At 46.5% G+C, this 17,412-nt stretch overlaps 1 protein-coding gene across 3 annotated transcripts; it reads left to right on the top strand.

Annotated features, from left to right (window-relative positions):
* The first annotated feature begins 3,932 nt into the window (after positions 1–3,932).
* ZSCAN22 (zinc finger and SCAN domain containing 22) lies at positions 3,933–16,520 on the top strand. Of its 3 annotated transcripts, none has more exons than XM_038527526.1 (4): positions 3,933–4,138; positions 4,837–5,008; positions 8,340–8,792; positions 11,345–16,520. In XM_038527526.1, exons 3-4 carry the CDS (start codon positions 8,393–8,395, stop codon positions 12,418–12,420), a joined length of 1,476 nt encoding a protein of 491 aa, XP_038383454.1. In that variant the 5' UTR covers positions 3,933–4,138; positions 4,837–5,008; positions 8,340–8,392; the 3' UTR covers positions 12,421–16,520. The 3 variants fall into 3 exon arrangements, with proteins under 3 accessions (XP_038383454.1, XP_038383452.1, XP_038383453.1); XM_038527524.1 differs by having other exon boundaries at positions 3,933–4,397; XM_038527525.1 differs by having other exon boundaries at positions 3,933–4,412.
* Positions 16,521–17,412: the final 892 nt, after the last annotated feature.

The following is a 17,412-nucleotide window of genomic DNA, read 5'->3' as shown; positions in this document are numbered from 1 at the left end:
GGATCCCCCTCTGTAGCCCATGCTTCCTAGTGCATCACCCTGCTGTTCCTTAGCCAGTGGTTCTCAGCCTTGTCCACACATGAGAATTGCCCAGATAAAAATCTGGATGCCCAGGCCAACCCCCAAACCAATGAAATTTGGATCTGTGATAGGCAGAATAATGCCTCCTCTCCCGGAGCACACTCTAATCCCCAGAACCCATCAATATGTTACCTTATATAACAAAAGAGAATTTGCAAATGGGAAAGAGTATCCTGGGTCACCAAGTATATCCAATGTTATCACAAGGGTCCTTATGAGTGAAAGAGAGAGGCAAAGAGGATCAGAGAGATGGAAATGAGACAATGGTGAAGCAGAGATGAAACAAGGAATGTGGGGCAGCTCCGGTGGCGCAGCGGTTTAGCACCGCCGGTGGCCTGGGGTATGGTCCTGGAGACCTGGGATGGAGTCCCATGTCAGGCTTCCTGCATGGGGCCTGCTTCTCCCTCTGCCTGTGTCTCTGCCTCTCTCTCTCTCTCTCTTATTCTGAATGAATAAATAAATCTTAAAGAAAAAAAAAAGAAAAAGAAAAAAGAAACAAGGAATCCAGGAGAGGCAAGGAAATAGGTCTTCACCTGGAGCCTCTAGAAGGAACTGGACCTGGGCCACCCTGGCAATTTTAGCCCTGTGAGACCCATTTTGGACGTCTGACTTCCAGAAAAGTAAGATAATAGATTTTCGTTGTTAGAAACCACTATGTGGTCATTTGTTAGAGCAATAGGAAACCAATAGAGCCTCTCTAGACACCAACCAGACCAATTGAGCACAGCCAATTATACTCAGGTGAAAAATAGGAAAGGTGGTTCACGGAAGTGATAAAGTAAAAACCAGGAAAAATGTGGGGCTCTTTTCACTGGTAGGTGGAAAGGCAAGTTCTGCTTAGAGGTAGGGAGGCATCAATGATGTGAAGCGGGGCTGTGCAGAAAAGGCAGGGCTGAGAGCTGGCAAGCAGGAGCTGCCAGAAATAAAGCCTTCAGTGGTGCAGAGATGATCACAGCAGAGTTGGGAAACTGGGTTAACTGACAGTACCCAGAGAGTGCCTAGTGCACAAAAGGGGCCCAATGAAGGTGTGGTTTATTGTTATGATTATTGGGAGTCAGCATCTTCGGGTTGTTCCTTTGACAACAGAAGGCATAAAACCACAAGGAAGGCCAAGAAGACCCAAGGAGATGATGGCAGCCAGTACCATCTACAGGCCAAAGCCCAGTACAGAGCTTGACAGGAGATGGGTCTTGGTTGGGGAAAGCAAAGGATTCCTTGGAGTAGAACCGCTGTGGTCTACAGTGGTCAGAAAACACAAAGGGGCCATTTATACAAAATATCAGAGCAGGTAAATCCATGGAGGCAGAAAGTAGATTAATGGCCCTCAGAGACTGAGGGCAGGGGGAATAGAGAGTGACTGCTAATGGGTATGGGGTTTGTATGTGGAGTTATGAAAGCCTTCTGGAATAGTGGTGATCATTGCACAACCTTGTGAATATACTAGAAAGTGAAACTATACATTTTAGAAGGGTGAACTTAAGGTATGTGAATTATACCTAAGAAAGAAGAGTTAAATTTTAAAAGGGAAAGAATATGGAAAGAGGACCAGGTGAAGGAACAAACCTTGGCAAAGGGAAGGGAAGCAATGAGAATCTATGAGGTGTAGGATGAGGGAGATGAGATGCCTCAGGCCTTCAAGACAATGGTAGTTGATGTGGGGCATGGAGAGAACATGGCCACCAGTGCCACTCCCTGGTGTGGAGCTTCTGGTGATGGGTAGGTATGAACTGTAGCAGAAGGCCTTGTCACTCTCATTGCACATGGAGTGCTTCTTACCCATGTGGATGCACTGGTGCTGGCTACGACTGCTGGATGAAGGCCTCATGGCCTTGCCACACTCCAGGTAGGCATAGGGCCTCTCACCTGCATGGGCCTGCTGGTGCTCAACAAGGTAAGCTGCAGGACTTGCCACATGCTGGGCACTCATAGAGCTTCTCACCTGTGTGACTCTGTCGGGGCTGGCTGAGCCATGAACCCTGGATGAAGGCCTGACTGCACATGAAGGTGTGCCAACACTCTTCACACACATAGGGCCTCTTACCTGTATGGACTCGCTGGTGCTGGCTGAGGTCTGCAGTGCCCTTGAAGGCTTTGCCACACAGTCCAAGTACTTGCAGGGCTTCTCACCTGTGTGGAACTTGTGCTGCTCAATGAGTGTGGAACTCTGCCTAAAGGACTTGCCACACTCAATGCATTCAAATAGCTTCTCACCACTGTGTGTCACTGATGGTGGATCAGGATGAGCTCCACTTGAAGGCTTTTCCATAATCCTGACACTGGTAGGGCTCTTCCTTTGTGTGAATCCTGTGTTTCCACAGGTCTGATAGGCTTTTCCCTAGGATGTGTCCTCTCATGCACAGAGAGGGCCAAGTGCTGCTTGAAACTTTTCCCGCACAAGCCACACCTGCAGGGTTTCCTGTCCACACAGGCTACCTACAATATGGCTGGCTCTGGAACCCACTCAAAGCTGCTTCCATATGCAACTAACATGTGTGGTTTCTTTTCCACAGCAATGCTGTCTCGTTTGATAGGGCTGGAAGGTATCCTAACACTCCTCACAACTTCACTGCCTATAACTTCTCCTCACACTAGGAGTTTCCATGTTGGGGACTGACCTTTGTTTAAATCTTCTTGTCAGAAAAAAAAAATCTTGTCAGAAAAGGATCCTCAGTAGGACCTCTGTTCTGGTTCCCTGAGTGGGCCTCAGGAGTGTCAATGTTGGAGATCCCTGGGTGGCTTAGTGGTTTAGAGCCTGCCTTCGGCCCAAGGTGTGATCCTGGAGCCCCAGGATTGAGTCCCACATCGGGCTCCCTGCATGGAGCCTGCTTCTACCTCTGTCTGTGTCTCTGCCTCTCTCTCTACCTCTCATGAATAAATAAACAAAATCTTTACCAAAAAAAAAAAAAAAAAAAGGAGTGTCAATGTCTTCGAAGGCAGAACCCCATGAGATCTCTTTTCTGATGACCTCCATTATTACTACGATGATGAACCGCAGCAGGTCTTTGAATATGCTCTGTGGTTACCTTTCTTATCTGCAAGAAACCAGGTTGTTAACTTTGTTGACTTGTTTTTGTTTTGTTTTGTTTTTTCACTTTGTTGACTTTCTAAACTGAAAAGAAATCAAAAGGCTTGATGAAGTGGATGAAATTACTGGCTCAATTCTTCACTCCTTCCGTACCCTTGGCCATATTTGCAGTTCCTCTCACTAAAGACAGCATGGATACCTCTCCTCAGAAGCCTCCTCACACTCATACCAATGCCCTTTCACCCCATTATGGGCTGAACTGTGCCCCGCCAAGTTCACATGTTAACATCCTAACCTAACCCCCAGTATATCCCAGAATGTGACTGTCATACACAGTCTGGGACCTTCATGCTCTATCAGGCCCTCCTGGGCACCACATCTCTGTCTCACAGACACCATTACACAATGTGACAGCATTACACAGAATGCTGCAGGATTATCACATATGGTGACTAACACGGAGGTCTCTCTCACATACACACAGAACTACCCACACACGTGGTCATAGGGAATGACACACGCAATCTACCTCTAGGACACTTATAGTCGCACAGGACAAACACATGGAATCACCTGTATACGGTCACAGAAAGCAACACACACTATATAGGATGCACACTCTTCACACCAACACCCGCACCCCTTACCTTCACGCACCATGCACGGTGCTGCCTCCCGCACAGACCCCGGCCCAACTCTCCGCTCACCGCCACCACAACCCAATAAAGGCCCACCCTTCAGCCAGCTGTCCCGTTCAGACTACAACTCCAGGCGTGCCCCGGGACGCGCAGGGAGGACGCGAGGCCTTCTGGGGATTGTGGTCCAGAAGGACGAGACGGCGGCGTCGGGGCTTTGGGGGCCGCGGAGCTCGAGACGCGAGACCTGATGAAAACTGTAATCCTGGCTAGCAGGCGCGTCTGCTGGACAGCGCAGCGCATTCTGGGAGTCATGGTCCCGGCGAGCGGGCGCGCAGGCGGCCTAGCCTAGGAGGCGCCTCCAAGAGCACTCCCGGAAGTGGCCGCAGCTGCGCGGGTGAGGGGGTTGCTCGGGGTGCGGTCCGCTGGAGTCGCGGCGGGAGAGGAAAGCGCCAGGCCCCGAAGCCCGCGGCGGCCTGAGCCAGACGGGCGGGCCCTACTCGCCGACGGGGGCTTGAAGCGCTAACCACCAGCGGCGCGGCTGGAGGACCGACTGACTGACGCACGGACCGAGTGTGGAACTCCCTGTCGGATGTGGGAGCCGCTGACTGGGACGCAGCCTGCCTGTGGGCTCCGGCAGCGGCCACATCGCGGGCGTGCGTTTCTGACTGGTAGCCTGGGAGTGGTGGTGGTGGGGGGGGTCTTCGGATGTCCTATGCGGCTGACCAAGACGGTGGCCTGAGCTTCCAGGGGATCCTGTGATGCTATGAGTGAGAGGGTGGGGGTGTGGCTGGCCGTGTGACCTCAGGTGTGACCGCGAGCATCTACCGTGTGACTGACGGGCTGAGATTATGAGTGGCTGTGCCGGCATCCTCCGCTGTGACGGCGCTGCTGTGAGGGCCTGTGTTTATGGGACTAACTGTGCATTTTGTGCGTCTGGGCATAGTTTGGAGTATGACTGACACCATGCCTGAGATAGGGTGTGTGTGTGACTGTGTGATTGACTAAGATTTTGTCAGGCCTACTGAAATTTGGGTGATTTGCAGAGAGTTCACCAAGTAGGTGACAGGGACTTTGTGCTTTGTGTGTCTGCAGTTGGAGTTATTTGACAACCCGTAGCAGGGTTTATGGATATGTCCCCCAGCACCTGTGGACTTAAGTCTGGCAGTCAACAGATTGGTTGTTTACCACATGTTTGCTGTGTGCCAGACCTGTACTGGACATCTGTCATGGATCACCTTGGGTAACCTCACAGCAGCTCTCTGAGGTAGGTGCCAGCTAATAGGGTGACTACATGTAAGGACCATTCTCCTCAGTTGGTTAAACACTCAAGGTTTGGAGGCCTTGACCTGATATGAGGTCACCATGTTGGGAATGGGCTGAGGCAGGTGGGTGTACATGTGTCTCAGAGACTGTTATCAGTGATTTTCCAGGACAGGAGCTCCAGAGGTACAAAAAGGAGCTTGGAATCTTGCTGCATTTATTGTCATCCCTAAAATTCCTGCTTCCCCTCCCCCTGTATGGTGATTCCCCACATCTGTGGGTGACCATGCTCAGCCTTTCCTCATTCCTCCATTTGCTTAGCACCCATCTATGATGTACTTGACATAGACCGTGCCCTGGAAACTGTTGCTACAGCAAGAGCAAGCCCAGTCTCTCTGGGGCAACATGTGGTTATAGCCAGAGCTGGGTAAAGAGAGACCCAGAGCCCTCAGAAAGATACTTAACTTGCTCCCAAGTGCTTGGACAGCTCTTGGAGAAGATGGCAGGTAAAGTGCCATTTGGAGGACTAGGAAGAATTAAGTGCAGAGAGAGATTTTAGAAAAAGAGGGTAACAGGGACAAAGGCTGAGAAAATGGGGATTGAGAGTAATGGCAAGGTGACAAGAGGCTCAAGAGCTTCATGATGGAGTTGGGGGCTAAAACACAGTTTTGCCAGAAGTTGCCAGCTATCACTGAAAGGTTTTAGGGTTGGAGTTTATTTTACTAACGTTTGCTTGTCCCTATGCCCACGGCCATGGCTCAAGTGCAACATTTGTTATCTCTTTAAGTTTAGCTATCTTAGCAGTGTAAAGTGGTATTTCATTGTGGGTTTGATTCGCATTTCTCTGGTAGCCGTGATGAGCAACTTTTCGTGTCGCCTGTTGGCCATTTGTATATCTTCTTTGAAGAAATGTCTAGTCAAAATCTTTGCCCATTCTTTAACTGGATTATTTGTCTTTTTATTATGGAGTTGTTTAGATACAGGTTCCTTTTCAGGTATATAATTTGCAAATATTTCCTGACATTTTGTGGGTTGCCTTTTCGCTTTCTTGATGGTGTCCTTCAAATTGGGAAAGTTTTTAATTTTGATGAAGTTGTTTTTCTACTTTATCTTTCATCATTTATCCAGGAAGCCTTTGCATTTTTCTAATTGAAGTATAGTTAACATACAGTATTATATTAATTTCAGCTGCACAACATAGTGATTCAACATTTATATACAGTATAAAATGATCACCAGAATAAGTCTAGTTACCATCTCTTACCATACAAAGTTGATACGATATCATTATCTGTATTACATGTACTATACCTTACTTCCCCATGACCTATTTATTTTATAACTGTTAGTTTGTACCTCTTGATCCCTTTCACCCAGTCCCAAACCCCCTTCTCCTCTGGCAGCCATCAGTCTGTTTTCTGTATATATGCAGCTAGTTTTGTTTTGTATGTCTGTCAGGTTTAATCTGATTGGTAGTCAGATGAAATAGGCTTGGCAAAAGTTGGTCGAAACAGGCTTTTAATGGGACTCAGGCTTTTTTTTTTTTTTTTTTTTTAATTTTTATTTATTTATGATAGTCACACACAGAGAGAGAGAGAGAGAGAGGCAGAGACACAGGCAGAGGGAGAAGCAGGCTCCATGCACCGGGAGCCCGACGTGGGATTCGATCCCGGGTCTCCAGGATCGCGCCCTGGGCCAAAGGCAGGCGCTAAACCGCAGCGCCACCCAGGGATCCCGGGACTCAGGCTTTTATTGGGACTGGCTCTCGCTCTCCGCTCTCTGGTGAGGTTCTGTGGCCCACAGGGGAGAGAGAGAGCGAGAGAGCAGGGAGTCTCCCGTGGGGAAGTTGCACGTAGGGGAGTGTAAGCAGGCTTTTTAAGAGGGGAGGGGTAAGGGGTTGTGTGTACGGGGTGATAAGTATTAGGACATATTACTGGTGAAATCAATATGAGGGATAACTGCTCATGCCCTTATGTGGGGTCTGGGTAAAGTACGGTTCAGGTTTCCTGCATAGGTCCAGTCTCCCCCTGATGACTGTCTTCGGGCAGTCTTCTGGTGATGGGAAAGTTCTGAGGTGGGGGCAACAAGGTGGAGGGTCCGCCCCCATTTTGTTGGTGCCTCTCGATCCCCCTTGATCCCGCCGGCCCAACAATGTCCATTTGTTTTGTTTTTTAGATTCCACATGTAAGTGAAATCATATGGTATTTATCTTTCTCTGACTATTTCATTTAGCATAATACCCTCAGGGTCCATCAGTGTTATAATTCACGGCAAGATTTTGTTCTTTTTTAATGGCTGAGTAATATTCCATTATATATATTTGCCACATCATCTTTATCCATTCATCTATCGATGGACACTTAGGTTATGTCCATATCTTAGCTATTATAAATAATGCTGCAATGTATACAGGGGTGAATATAGTTTTTCAAGTTAGTGTTTTCATTTTCTTTGGATAAATGCCCAGAAATGGAATTGCTGGATTGTATAGTAGTTTTTAATTTTTGCATTTTTTTAAGTTTATGCAGAACACTGGCCAAATTAACTATACACAGGGTCACAAACCAAGTCTCAGCAAATTTCAAAAGATTGAAATTGACTAAAGCACGTTTTCTGAGTACAATAGACTTAATCTGGAGATCAGTAATAAAAAGACAACTAGAAAACCCCAATTTTTTGGAAATGAAATTGCAGATTTCTAAATAACCCACAACAGAAATTAGAAAATATTTTGAACTCGTTAAATGATAATGAAAGTGCAACATCAAACTTGTGGGTATGCAGCTAATGCTCTCTGTGTTTAGAAGGAAATTTATAGCCTTAAGTATGTGTAATAGAAAAGAGGAAAGAAAGGCTGAAAGTCAATTATGTAAGTATCCATTGCAAAAGCTACAAAATAATTAGCAAATAAAGTGAGAGAATGACCATTTGGTTCCCTGAGGAGTGTGTGTGAGATAGGAGGGAGACCTGGTTCTGTGTGGGAGGAGCAGGCTGTAAGCAGACTGGCCCTGGGGTCAGGCTCCCTCGATTTGTAGCTCAGCTTCCCAGTCCCTTCAGTATCTGGGAAATTTTAGGCAAATCTTTTCTTCCTGTGTATCTGCTTCCATATCCATATAATGGAAAGGAAGTTCCTACCCCAAGTTTGTTGTGGGTTTTAAATTAGTTACTATATGCAAATGTTTAGAATGGTGCCTAACACCTGATTATTCTGAGCATCTATATCTCTGTGAGAGTGAGTCACATCTCACAGGCCCCAAGCCTGCATCTGCTGTGTTCTACTGGTGTGAGCAGAGCTCCAAGTTCCACATGATGATAAAGTTCTGGCATTCCTGCAGATCCAATTCCAACACTCCAACCAACCTGTGCCTCACTTTTTTGCTGCTGCTTCATGGCCATGCCCAAGAGCCCTCTGAGCCCAGTGCTCTGGGAACAAGATGGCTTTCTACATGTGAAGGTGGAGGATGAGGAGGCCAGCCTCTCTGAGATCCAGGAATCTAGCCTTGGCCACACTGCCCACCCTGAGACTGCACGTCTTCGCTTCCGGCACTTCTGCTATGAAGAGGCATCCAACCCACATGAGGCCCTGGCCCAGCTCCGTGAACTCTGCCACCAGTGGCTGCAGCCTGAAGCACACTCCAAGGAGCAAATGCTGGAGCTGTTGGTGTTGGAGCAGTTCCTGGGCGCACTGCCCCCCAAGATCCAGTCCTGGGTGGGTGCCCAGCTCCCCAAGAGTGGTGAGGAGGCTGCCATGCTGGTGGAAGGTCTGACTCAGGCATTCGACAAGAGAGGTGAGGGAGAGCAACAGCACACTTAGAGCAAAGCCTGTACTGGAATGTAGGAGTGCAGGGTTTGGGCTTGGGGGCTCTAATGCACACACTTGTCACCTTTGTACTTCACCCAAACTCTTTTATTTTTTTTTTTTAAGTTTGAGAGAGAGAGAGAGAGAGAGAGAGCAGAAGCAGGGGGAGGGGCAGAGGGAGAAGGAGAAGCAGACTCCCTGCTGAGCCAAGAGCCCAACAGGCTCAGTCCCAGTACCCTGAGATCATAACCCGAGCTGAAGGCAGACACTTAGCCGACTGAGCTACCCAGGCACCCTTAGCTTTACTCTTAAGTATCTTCTATCCTCATTGGAGACAAAGTTGGCTCAGCAACCCAGGCTTATTTCTTATTAATGTAGAAACCCCAGGGGAGAATAGTAAAAGGTTCTTAGCCTGAGCCCCACTGAACTGGTTGGGGTCTTGTGTTTGCCTTTGGCTGACCAGATCCCAGGGATGGGCATGAGCAAAGAATACCAGGCTGCTGGAGACTGGAAGCCTGTGGGGGTGAGGGTGACAGAAATGTCAGGTATGTCCCCTCTGCTGGTCTCTAGGATCTGTGTGAATCAGACCTGCCCTCAGCTAGAGTAGTCACTGTTGCTCTGGGGGACCCACATTTATGTCCCAGCCCAGGGAGGTCCTAGAGTAAGCAGCCATAAGACAGTTAAGAGCAGGGAGTGAAGGCTCCTCCCAAAAGGACCTGGCCCAATTTGGCCTGGCCTGATGGTAGCAGATAGTGTGTGTATGCCAGGACCAGGGAGAAGGCGTGCTGTGGGTAGAGGGAACAGAAATATCATCAGGGTTTGGTAGATCCAACCACTGCTCCTCTCCCTCCTGGCCGCATGACTTTCTTGTGCCTCAGTTTCCCTGTCAATAAAATGGGAATTGCAGTCATAATACCTATTCAGCGTCATTGAGAGGCGTAAATGAGGCATTACCTGTGCAGCACATGAAACAGTGCCTGGTACAGATTAAACACAGTGGAAACTGTAGCTATTAGGATGATTTCTTTTTTTTTAAGCTCCTTGAGAAACAGACCTTTCTGGAGAGGTTGATCATGTTCCTTGGCCCTAACAGCTATGCATAAGCAGAGGTCACAGGGACAGGGAGAGGAGGTAATGACCCCATTCCCCTGCAGGGTCGAGAAATTTGTGAGAGAAAAGGCAATATGGCACTGAGATGAGGAGAAAGAGCTGGCAGTCCAGGCAGAGGGAATGGTGGGGGTGAAAGCCTAGGTGGTATGATATGGACCAGTGCATTCTGGAAAGAGCAGGTTGTGCGATATTTTTGGAATAGAGGAAGAAAGGGGATGTGAGACCAAGCATGTGGCTGGGGAGGTTGGGTACTTAGGAGAACCTCTGTGGGCTTAGAGGAGGAAAGCTGAAATCTACAGCTGAAATCTCAGCTTGGCCACTAGCTAACTGTGTGATCTCGTACCAGTTAGTTACGCAAGAACTTCCTTCAGCTGGGCCTTACTTTCCTTGTGTGAAGTTAGTTGTTGCAGTATGTCCTGTGAGAGCAGACTAAAGCTGAAATGAGGCAATGGAAATTACCCGCTGTACTTGGAAACTAGCACATAACAAGAGCCTAGTAATGACCAGCAGCCTTGGGAGGTGAGCACTATAGTATCCCTCTCTTCCAGGTGGGGAAGCAGGTCCAAGTGAAGGTAAGATTGCCCAAGGCCCCAGAGCTGGCTAGTGGCAGAGCTGCGTGCGGCTCCACTGTGGACTCCAGCAGCAGTTGTTCTGCCTGCCCCCATCTCTTCCTGAATTCTGTCCAGTACATGATGCTATTAAGTGTCCGTAGGTGCCCTGTGCACCCATCAAGGGTCAGTTCAGTTCAGAGGGTCAGTTCAGGCATCTACTACCTCATTCACAACCAGTCTCCTGCCACCTTTTAACTATGCTCTGCCTTCACAGCCATTTATAAAGAGTGGGCCCCAGGCCTCCTGGGGGCTTAAAGAGGCCAAGTGGGCATTTCACCCACTCACCCTCAGCAGTTGTTGTCTATTTAGGGCTCAAGGTAGAGTCGACTGGAGAAAATTGCACAGTTGTCAGCATCTGGAATTGATTCCCTCATTTAGCCAGTATTTAATGAACGTTTGCGGAAAATCCTCAGTAGGCTGTCCAAACCCCGGGAGAAAGGTACTGCCCAGAGGGAGTGAGTACACGGGCACTGGGCAAGCACAAGCCCCTGTGCATGCTTACTTGCTCTCACTCTTTCAGTTCAGTTCAACCTCAGGGTCTTCCTTCTGACTCTGGAGCCAAAATCAGCAGCCTTGAAGAATGGAGAATTTGGGGAGAAGGGAGGATTGGAACTTGTGATCCAATTTTCCATGGTGTAGGAGAGCAGCCCTATGCCCTTTTGTCATTGAGGATACCAAATGAGAAACTCTTCTTTGGAAACAGGGCCAAATGTCAGGAGTGTCTATGTCTCCCCTTAGAGAGTGAGACCCCAGGGCCCAGGCTGAGTGGGGGAAGCCCCGTGTGGAAAGAGTGGTGATGCTGTGGTTTGGATTGTTTCAGGATGGGACCTGGGAGCCAAGCTCTCAGAGGCAAGCTGCAAGCAGAGTGATTTGGAAGAGTCAGAGTCATTAAACAGGGCCACTGAAACCCTCATGAGAGGTGTTACCCTGGGACTCACCTATAGTGATGCTTGTGAACCTGAGGGCAGCTCAGAGAGGCAGGCAGGACTCTCAGGGGAAATCTGGACAAAGTCTGTCCCCCAAGAGATGGATTTCAGGAAAACTTCAGAGCCTCACAAGGATGTTCCCACAGACCAACCTAGCTGTGAATCTGGTGCCTTGGGGAATAGTCCCAATGTGTGGCCAAATTTCACCTCACAAGATAAGACACCAGAAGAGAAATTTGATCCACTGGATGGCGATAGGACAGAGCCTCCATACATATACTCAGGGAGGAAGTCTTCCAAGTGTGGTGAATGTGGGAAAACATTCCAGAACTCCTCAGCCCTTGAGACACACCAGAAGAGCCATTCTCGGAAGACACCCTATACTTGTAGTGAGTGTGGGAAAGCCTTCAGCCGGAGCACTCACTTGACCCAGCATCAAGTCATCCACACAGGGGCAAAGCCCCATGAGTGTAAAGAGTGTGGGAAGGCCTTTAGCCGAGTCACCCACCTAACTCAGCACCAGAGGATCCACACTGGAGAAAAACCCTACAAGTGTGAGGAATGTGGCAAAACTTTCAGCCGCAGTACTCATCTCACTCAGCACCAGCGAGTGCACACAGGGGAGAGGCCCTATGAGTGTGATGAGTGTGGGAAGGCCTTCAGTCAGAGCACCCATCTGACTCAGCATCAGCGCATCCACACTGGGGAGAAGCCCTACAAGTGTGATGCTTGTGGGAGAGCCTTCAGTGACTGCTCAGCTCTGATCCGCCACCTGAGAATCCATTCTGGAGAGAAACCATATCAGTGTAAGATTTGTCCGAAGGCCTTTGCACAGAGCTCCTCCCTCATTGAGCACCAGAGGATCCACACAGGAGAGAAGCCGTACAAATGCAGCGACTGTGGGAAAGCCTTTAGCCGCAGCTCGGCCCTCATGGTTCACTTGAGGATCCACATCACAGTGCTGCAGTAACCAAAGAAAGCCCTTGGGACCCAGAATAACAACTTCCCCTCAGAGGCTCAACATCTAAGAGAAACCCTAAATTCCAAAGAACAAAGAATGGGATGGGTGATTGATAGTACCCTAAAATGATAAGGTGCTTAAGGGCAGACTCTGGGGCTGTCTGGAAACAACTCTGCTTTTGGAGACCCAGATGGAGGTGCCTGATGAATACAAAGCTATTCAGGTCAGCTGAAGAAGTAAGCTTCCAGAAGGATCCTGCTTCTCTTCATACCCCATTCAGGTCCATCAGAGAAGGGACAGCTGAGCTGAGAACTTGTATTGGTCTTCAGAGCCAGGGCAATTAGGATGAAGTTTCTTTTGGGACTCAGTGGTCCCAAGATGCTCTGAGCAGACAAGCTCCAGCTTCATGTTCCCATGTAGCTGCTCTTCTTGCCTTTTCCTCTTTTGTTTAACCCAGGAGGGATGCTGGCCCATGCCCACCTCTGTGCCTTCACACATACTCTTTTACTCCACCTATTCATGTCTAACTCCAAGGCCAACCTGTGAGGCAGCCTGTTCTGTGATGCCTTCTCCAGGCCCTCAGTCTCTCTCCCATTCTCCGTTAATCGAGGGTACAGCATGATATTTGCCCAGCATCTGTTTCTCCTTGCCCTCTCCAATATCCCACCAGTCATCAGCCCTGTTGGTTTTATCAAAAATTCACCTCTAATCTGTTTTCTCTGCCATTTTCACTTCTTTGAGCTCTCATCTCCTCTCGTCTGGATTACAGCTGGAGTCTCCTACCTTCATTCTCTCCCCTGACTTCCTTCACTGTTTCATTCTCCACACCAGCCTCCAGGGGGTTCTTTCTGTAATCCAAACCTGATTGTGTCACTCCGTCATGGAAAGCTCTCCATTGCATCACCTTCGGTGGCAAAGCTTCCTGAACGATTACAAGTATGCAGAGACATAAGTCTTTCTGAGCCCCAAACAACCTCTCCAGCTATAGGTGCATGTGAATATTGTCATTTTGCTGTGTGTGCAGTTATGTGAAAGTAGTTTCAAAATACTGTCCTTTAGGATATATGTCAAACTCTTTCACCTGCCATTCACGATCAGCCTCATCTACTGTAGTAGCCCCCACCTTCTACACACCAGCCATGTGGAATACTTGTGGTTCTTAAAGAAGCCATATTTTTCCTACCCATGTGCCTCTGTACCTGTACCTGGAAACCTCCTCTCTCCCCCCACAACTCAGATGTTTCACATCTCTCTCTCTAACAAAGCCTTCTCTGCCTCCTTGAGCAGACATCAACTTGCCTTCTCTGCTTTCAGAGCACCTCCTTAACTTCTCTTTAACTGCCTACCATGTTGTATTTACTCCTTGAAGAGCTTGAAGTCTGTGTTTCTCAAAGACACTGTGAGCTTCCAAGAGCAGGGGCCATGTCTTACTCTCAGTATCCATAGCATAGGATACAATAGGCTCTGACCAATGTCTGTTGAATGAATATACTGGGACTGGTGCCTTCCTGGAGGCAGTCACCATGGTCCACTCTGGAACCTAATATATGTCTTTGCTGTCTCCTCAGCACCATGCAGGACAAGAACAATCTGATTTTCCCAGAGCCCCAGCACCCAGACAAGCCTGGCATACCATGGCCTCAATAAAATGTTACGGTATTTTAAGTCTACCCTTTCTCTCGCCCCAGAATCCCCCTGGACTCAGTGGTTGCCAACATGCTGTTAGTGCTCTCTCTCTGCTCTCTCTGGCCTTTTCTCACAGTTCTATATCCTCTTTCAGGGTCCATGTCTGTAACTAGATGTCACAGCCTCTGTTCTTAACTGTCAGGGTGTTAGTCTTCATCTCTTTCTCTGATGATCCCCACCATGTGTTAACCATTTGATCTGCCATATGGTTTTGTACTGTTCATCGTCACCATCTCTCCCTATGTTTCACCGTGTGTCTTGGACTTGTTCCCTCCATGTCACAAGTAAACAGTCACACAGACCAACCAAGGAGTGAGGTTCAGAACAGGAAGGCTGAGACCCAGGGAAACAGAAATCTTGTGCCAGTATCTGAGAGAGTCCCCGATACACCTACACACAGGCAGACTGCCAGGTATAATGAGACAGGCTGAGAGACTCAGAGAATGTTGACAGATGTAGGGAAAAGCTCAGAGATGGTAGATATACATTCCTAGTGAAATGATCACACAGGCCTCCAACAAACCTGCAGGCAGTGGAAAAGATGTGGGCCTAAAGTTAGGCTACAGAGCCCCACTCCTCCCCAAGGCTGCTTTTGGGACTTGGATAAGTGACTTCCCTGAACTTCAGTGACCTGCTCTTCTGTAAAGCATGAATAAGATGACCTGACTTGTGCAGCAGCCAAACCAAGGCCTGGCCACCAGCTTGTAGCATCAATCTCCACCTCTTTCTGTCCCTGTCTTCCTGCTCTTTGGCACTGAAGAACTGACTCTCCACCCCCTGGCACTCTGAGCATCTCCAGCACTCTCTTTGTCACGAGATGTGTCTTCCCATGTTTATCTAAAGAGGAAGTCAGGGGGGCAAAGAATCTTTATTAAGGATCTACATGCATTGTCCAGTCTGCTAAATATTATGTACATCATCTCACAACACTTAGGGCAGGATGACCATTCCCACTTTCTAGAGGAAGGGACTTGGGGTTGGAGAATGTAAGTGGCCAAGTTTATACTGCCAGAGACTGGAAGCATTGAGATTTGAAAACCTATCCAAATATGTCAGCAATTTCAATAAGCATCACTATATTCAACAAACCAAGGAAGACAAATATTAACATTGGATTTCAAATCCGGATATAATGTTCTTTAGAATAAACACATCTAAAGTGGAAAAGTTGAGGGTAAAGTAATAGAAAAGGATATACAAGGCAGACATGAATCTGAAGAAAGACAACAGAGCTGTATTAATTTTGACAAAGTAGATATAGACACAGAAAAGCATTAGTAGGGTCATAGATCACTATGTTTTTTATAAAAAGAACAATTCATTAAAAGATGTGATAGTTTGAAACCAGACAGAAATGGATTGAAATGTGTTGAAATCATGGAAATGGATAAGACCATATGTGTAGTTGGAAATGCTACCACATTCTTTGTGATAACAGAATATTTGAAGAAATAATTACTAAAACTTTCCAAATTTGGCAAAAGTTGTCCATTTACAGGTTTAGAAAGCTCAGTGAACCCCAAACAGCATAATCTCAAAGAAACCTATACCTGCACATATCATAATCGAACTGATGAAAACAAAACATTTAAAAATTTTGAACAGTCTGTGAAAAACTAAGCATCATATAAAGGTCAATGCAAAAGATTATGGGTTTCTTGTCAGAAATATTGGAAGCCAGAAGGCAGAGAAACAACATGTTTAAAGTGCTGGGGGGAAAAAAACCCTGTCAATCCAAAATTGACATCAGGAAGGAGAGTGAAATACAGGATTCCTGGGTGGCTCCGCGGTTTACCACCTGTCGTCAGCCCAGGGCATAATCCTGGAGTCCTGGGATCGAGTCCCACATCAGGCTCCTTGCATGGGGCCTGCTTCTGCCTTTGCCTGTGTTTCTGCCTCTCTCTCTCTCTCTCTCTCTCTCTCTCATGAATAAATAAATAACATCTTTAAAAAAAAAAAAAAAGGAAGGAGAGCAAAATTAAAACATTTTCAAATGATGTAAAACTAACAGTCTTTTGCCAGCTGGCTAAAAGCATTGTTTTGGTGGAAGGAAACTGATAACAGAAGGAAAATTGGAACCTTGGTAATGAAGAAAGAGTAATACATTGCAAATATTTGATCTTTAAGATACATGAGTGTTTTTATAAAAAGATATACATGGCTGTTGAAAACAAAATTTATAACAGTGGAGTTTTCAGTGTATGTTGATATGTATATGACTACAACATAAAGAGGGGAGAGTATCAAAATTCATTCAGTGATATATTTGAGATCTGTATATTTTAATGCATATACATTATGTTTCAAAGATATAAAGTTGTCATATCACTAGGTTGTACAACTGAAACTAATGCAATATTGTATGTCAGCTATACTAAAAAAAATTGAAAAATAAAAGGATGAAGAAAGATATAATCAAGAAATGTTAGAGTGACTATATTAATATCTCCCAAGTAAACTTCAGAACAAGGAAAATTACCAATGATAAAGAGACATTACATAATGATAAATGTCAATCTACAAAAAAGACATAATTCCAAATATGTATGCATCTTAACAACAAAGTCCTAATATATATGAAGCAAAAAGAGAACAGAAGGGAAATAATAAATAAATTCATAATTATAATTGGGGACTTCTACACCCTTCTTTCTAGAATCAACAGAACAAGTAGATAGGAAATCAGGATACAGAAGAACTGAACAACAGCAACCAACTGGATATGATTGATGAAGTCGCCAGTATTTAAATATTGCCAATTATTTTTTATGCACAAAGAAGTAATATCCTATTACTTAACTAATACTTGTTTTTAAGCCTAAGAATGAGCTGTTACTGATGTTTACCCCCAAGAAATCAAGGATCTATGTTTCCTGACGAATTAATTCAGAAGTAAGTAGAAAGAAGGGAATAATAATGATACAAGTAGAGATCCACAAAGTAGACAAGAGACCCCAGAAAAAAATGAACAAATCCAAAAGTTAATTAGTAATTTGAAAACATTAATACGATTGATAAACCCCTAGCTAGACTGACAGAGGAGGGAGAGAAGTTGAGGTGGGGGAGGACACAGTATCAAGCATGAAAGAGGTGACATAACTACAGATCCAGCAAGCATTGAAAAATACAGGAATGTTGTAAACAACTATACCAGTAAATCAGATCACTCAGATGAGATAGGCAAATTCCTTAAACAAAATTTATCAAGTGTTAGTTGATAATGCTAATACATACCCCTTGGTATGCCAGTACCTTAACAGCCAAGCTCTGAATGGACTGCAATGAGATGGTCCAGGAAGGTATTGGGTCAGGCAA

Source organism: Canis lupus, chromosome 1 (genome assembly GCF_011100685.1).
Source record: "Canis lupus familiaris isolate Mischka breed German Shepherd chromosome 1, alternate assembly UU_Cfam_GSD_1.0, whole genome shotgun sequence".
NCBI classification, from domain to species: Eukaryota; Metazoa; Chordata; class Mammalia; order Carnivora; family Canidae; genus Canis; species Canis lupus.
This window is presented reverse-complemented; position numbering and strand designations above follow the sequence as displayed.

What these genes read in the sequence shown, in the direction of transcription:
- ZSCAN22 (XM_038527526.1), top strand. Translation starts at nt 8,393, where the DNA reads ATGGCCATGCCCAAGAGCCCTCTGAGCCCAGTGCTCTGGGAACAAGAT. An exon ending in TCAGGCATTCGACAAGAGAG is followed by an intron (nt 8,793 to 11,344) that starts GTGAGGGAGAGC and finishes GGATTGTTTCAG; the next exon opens with GATGGGACCTGGGAGCCAAG.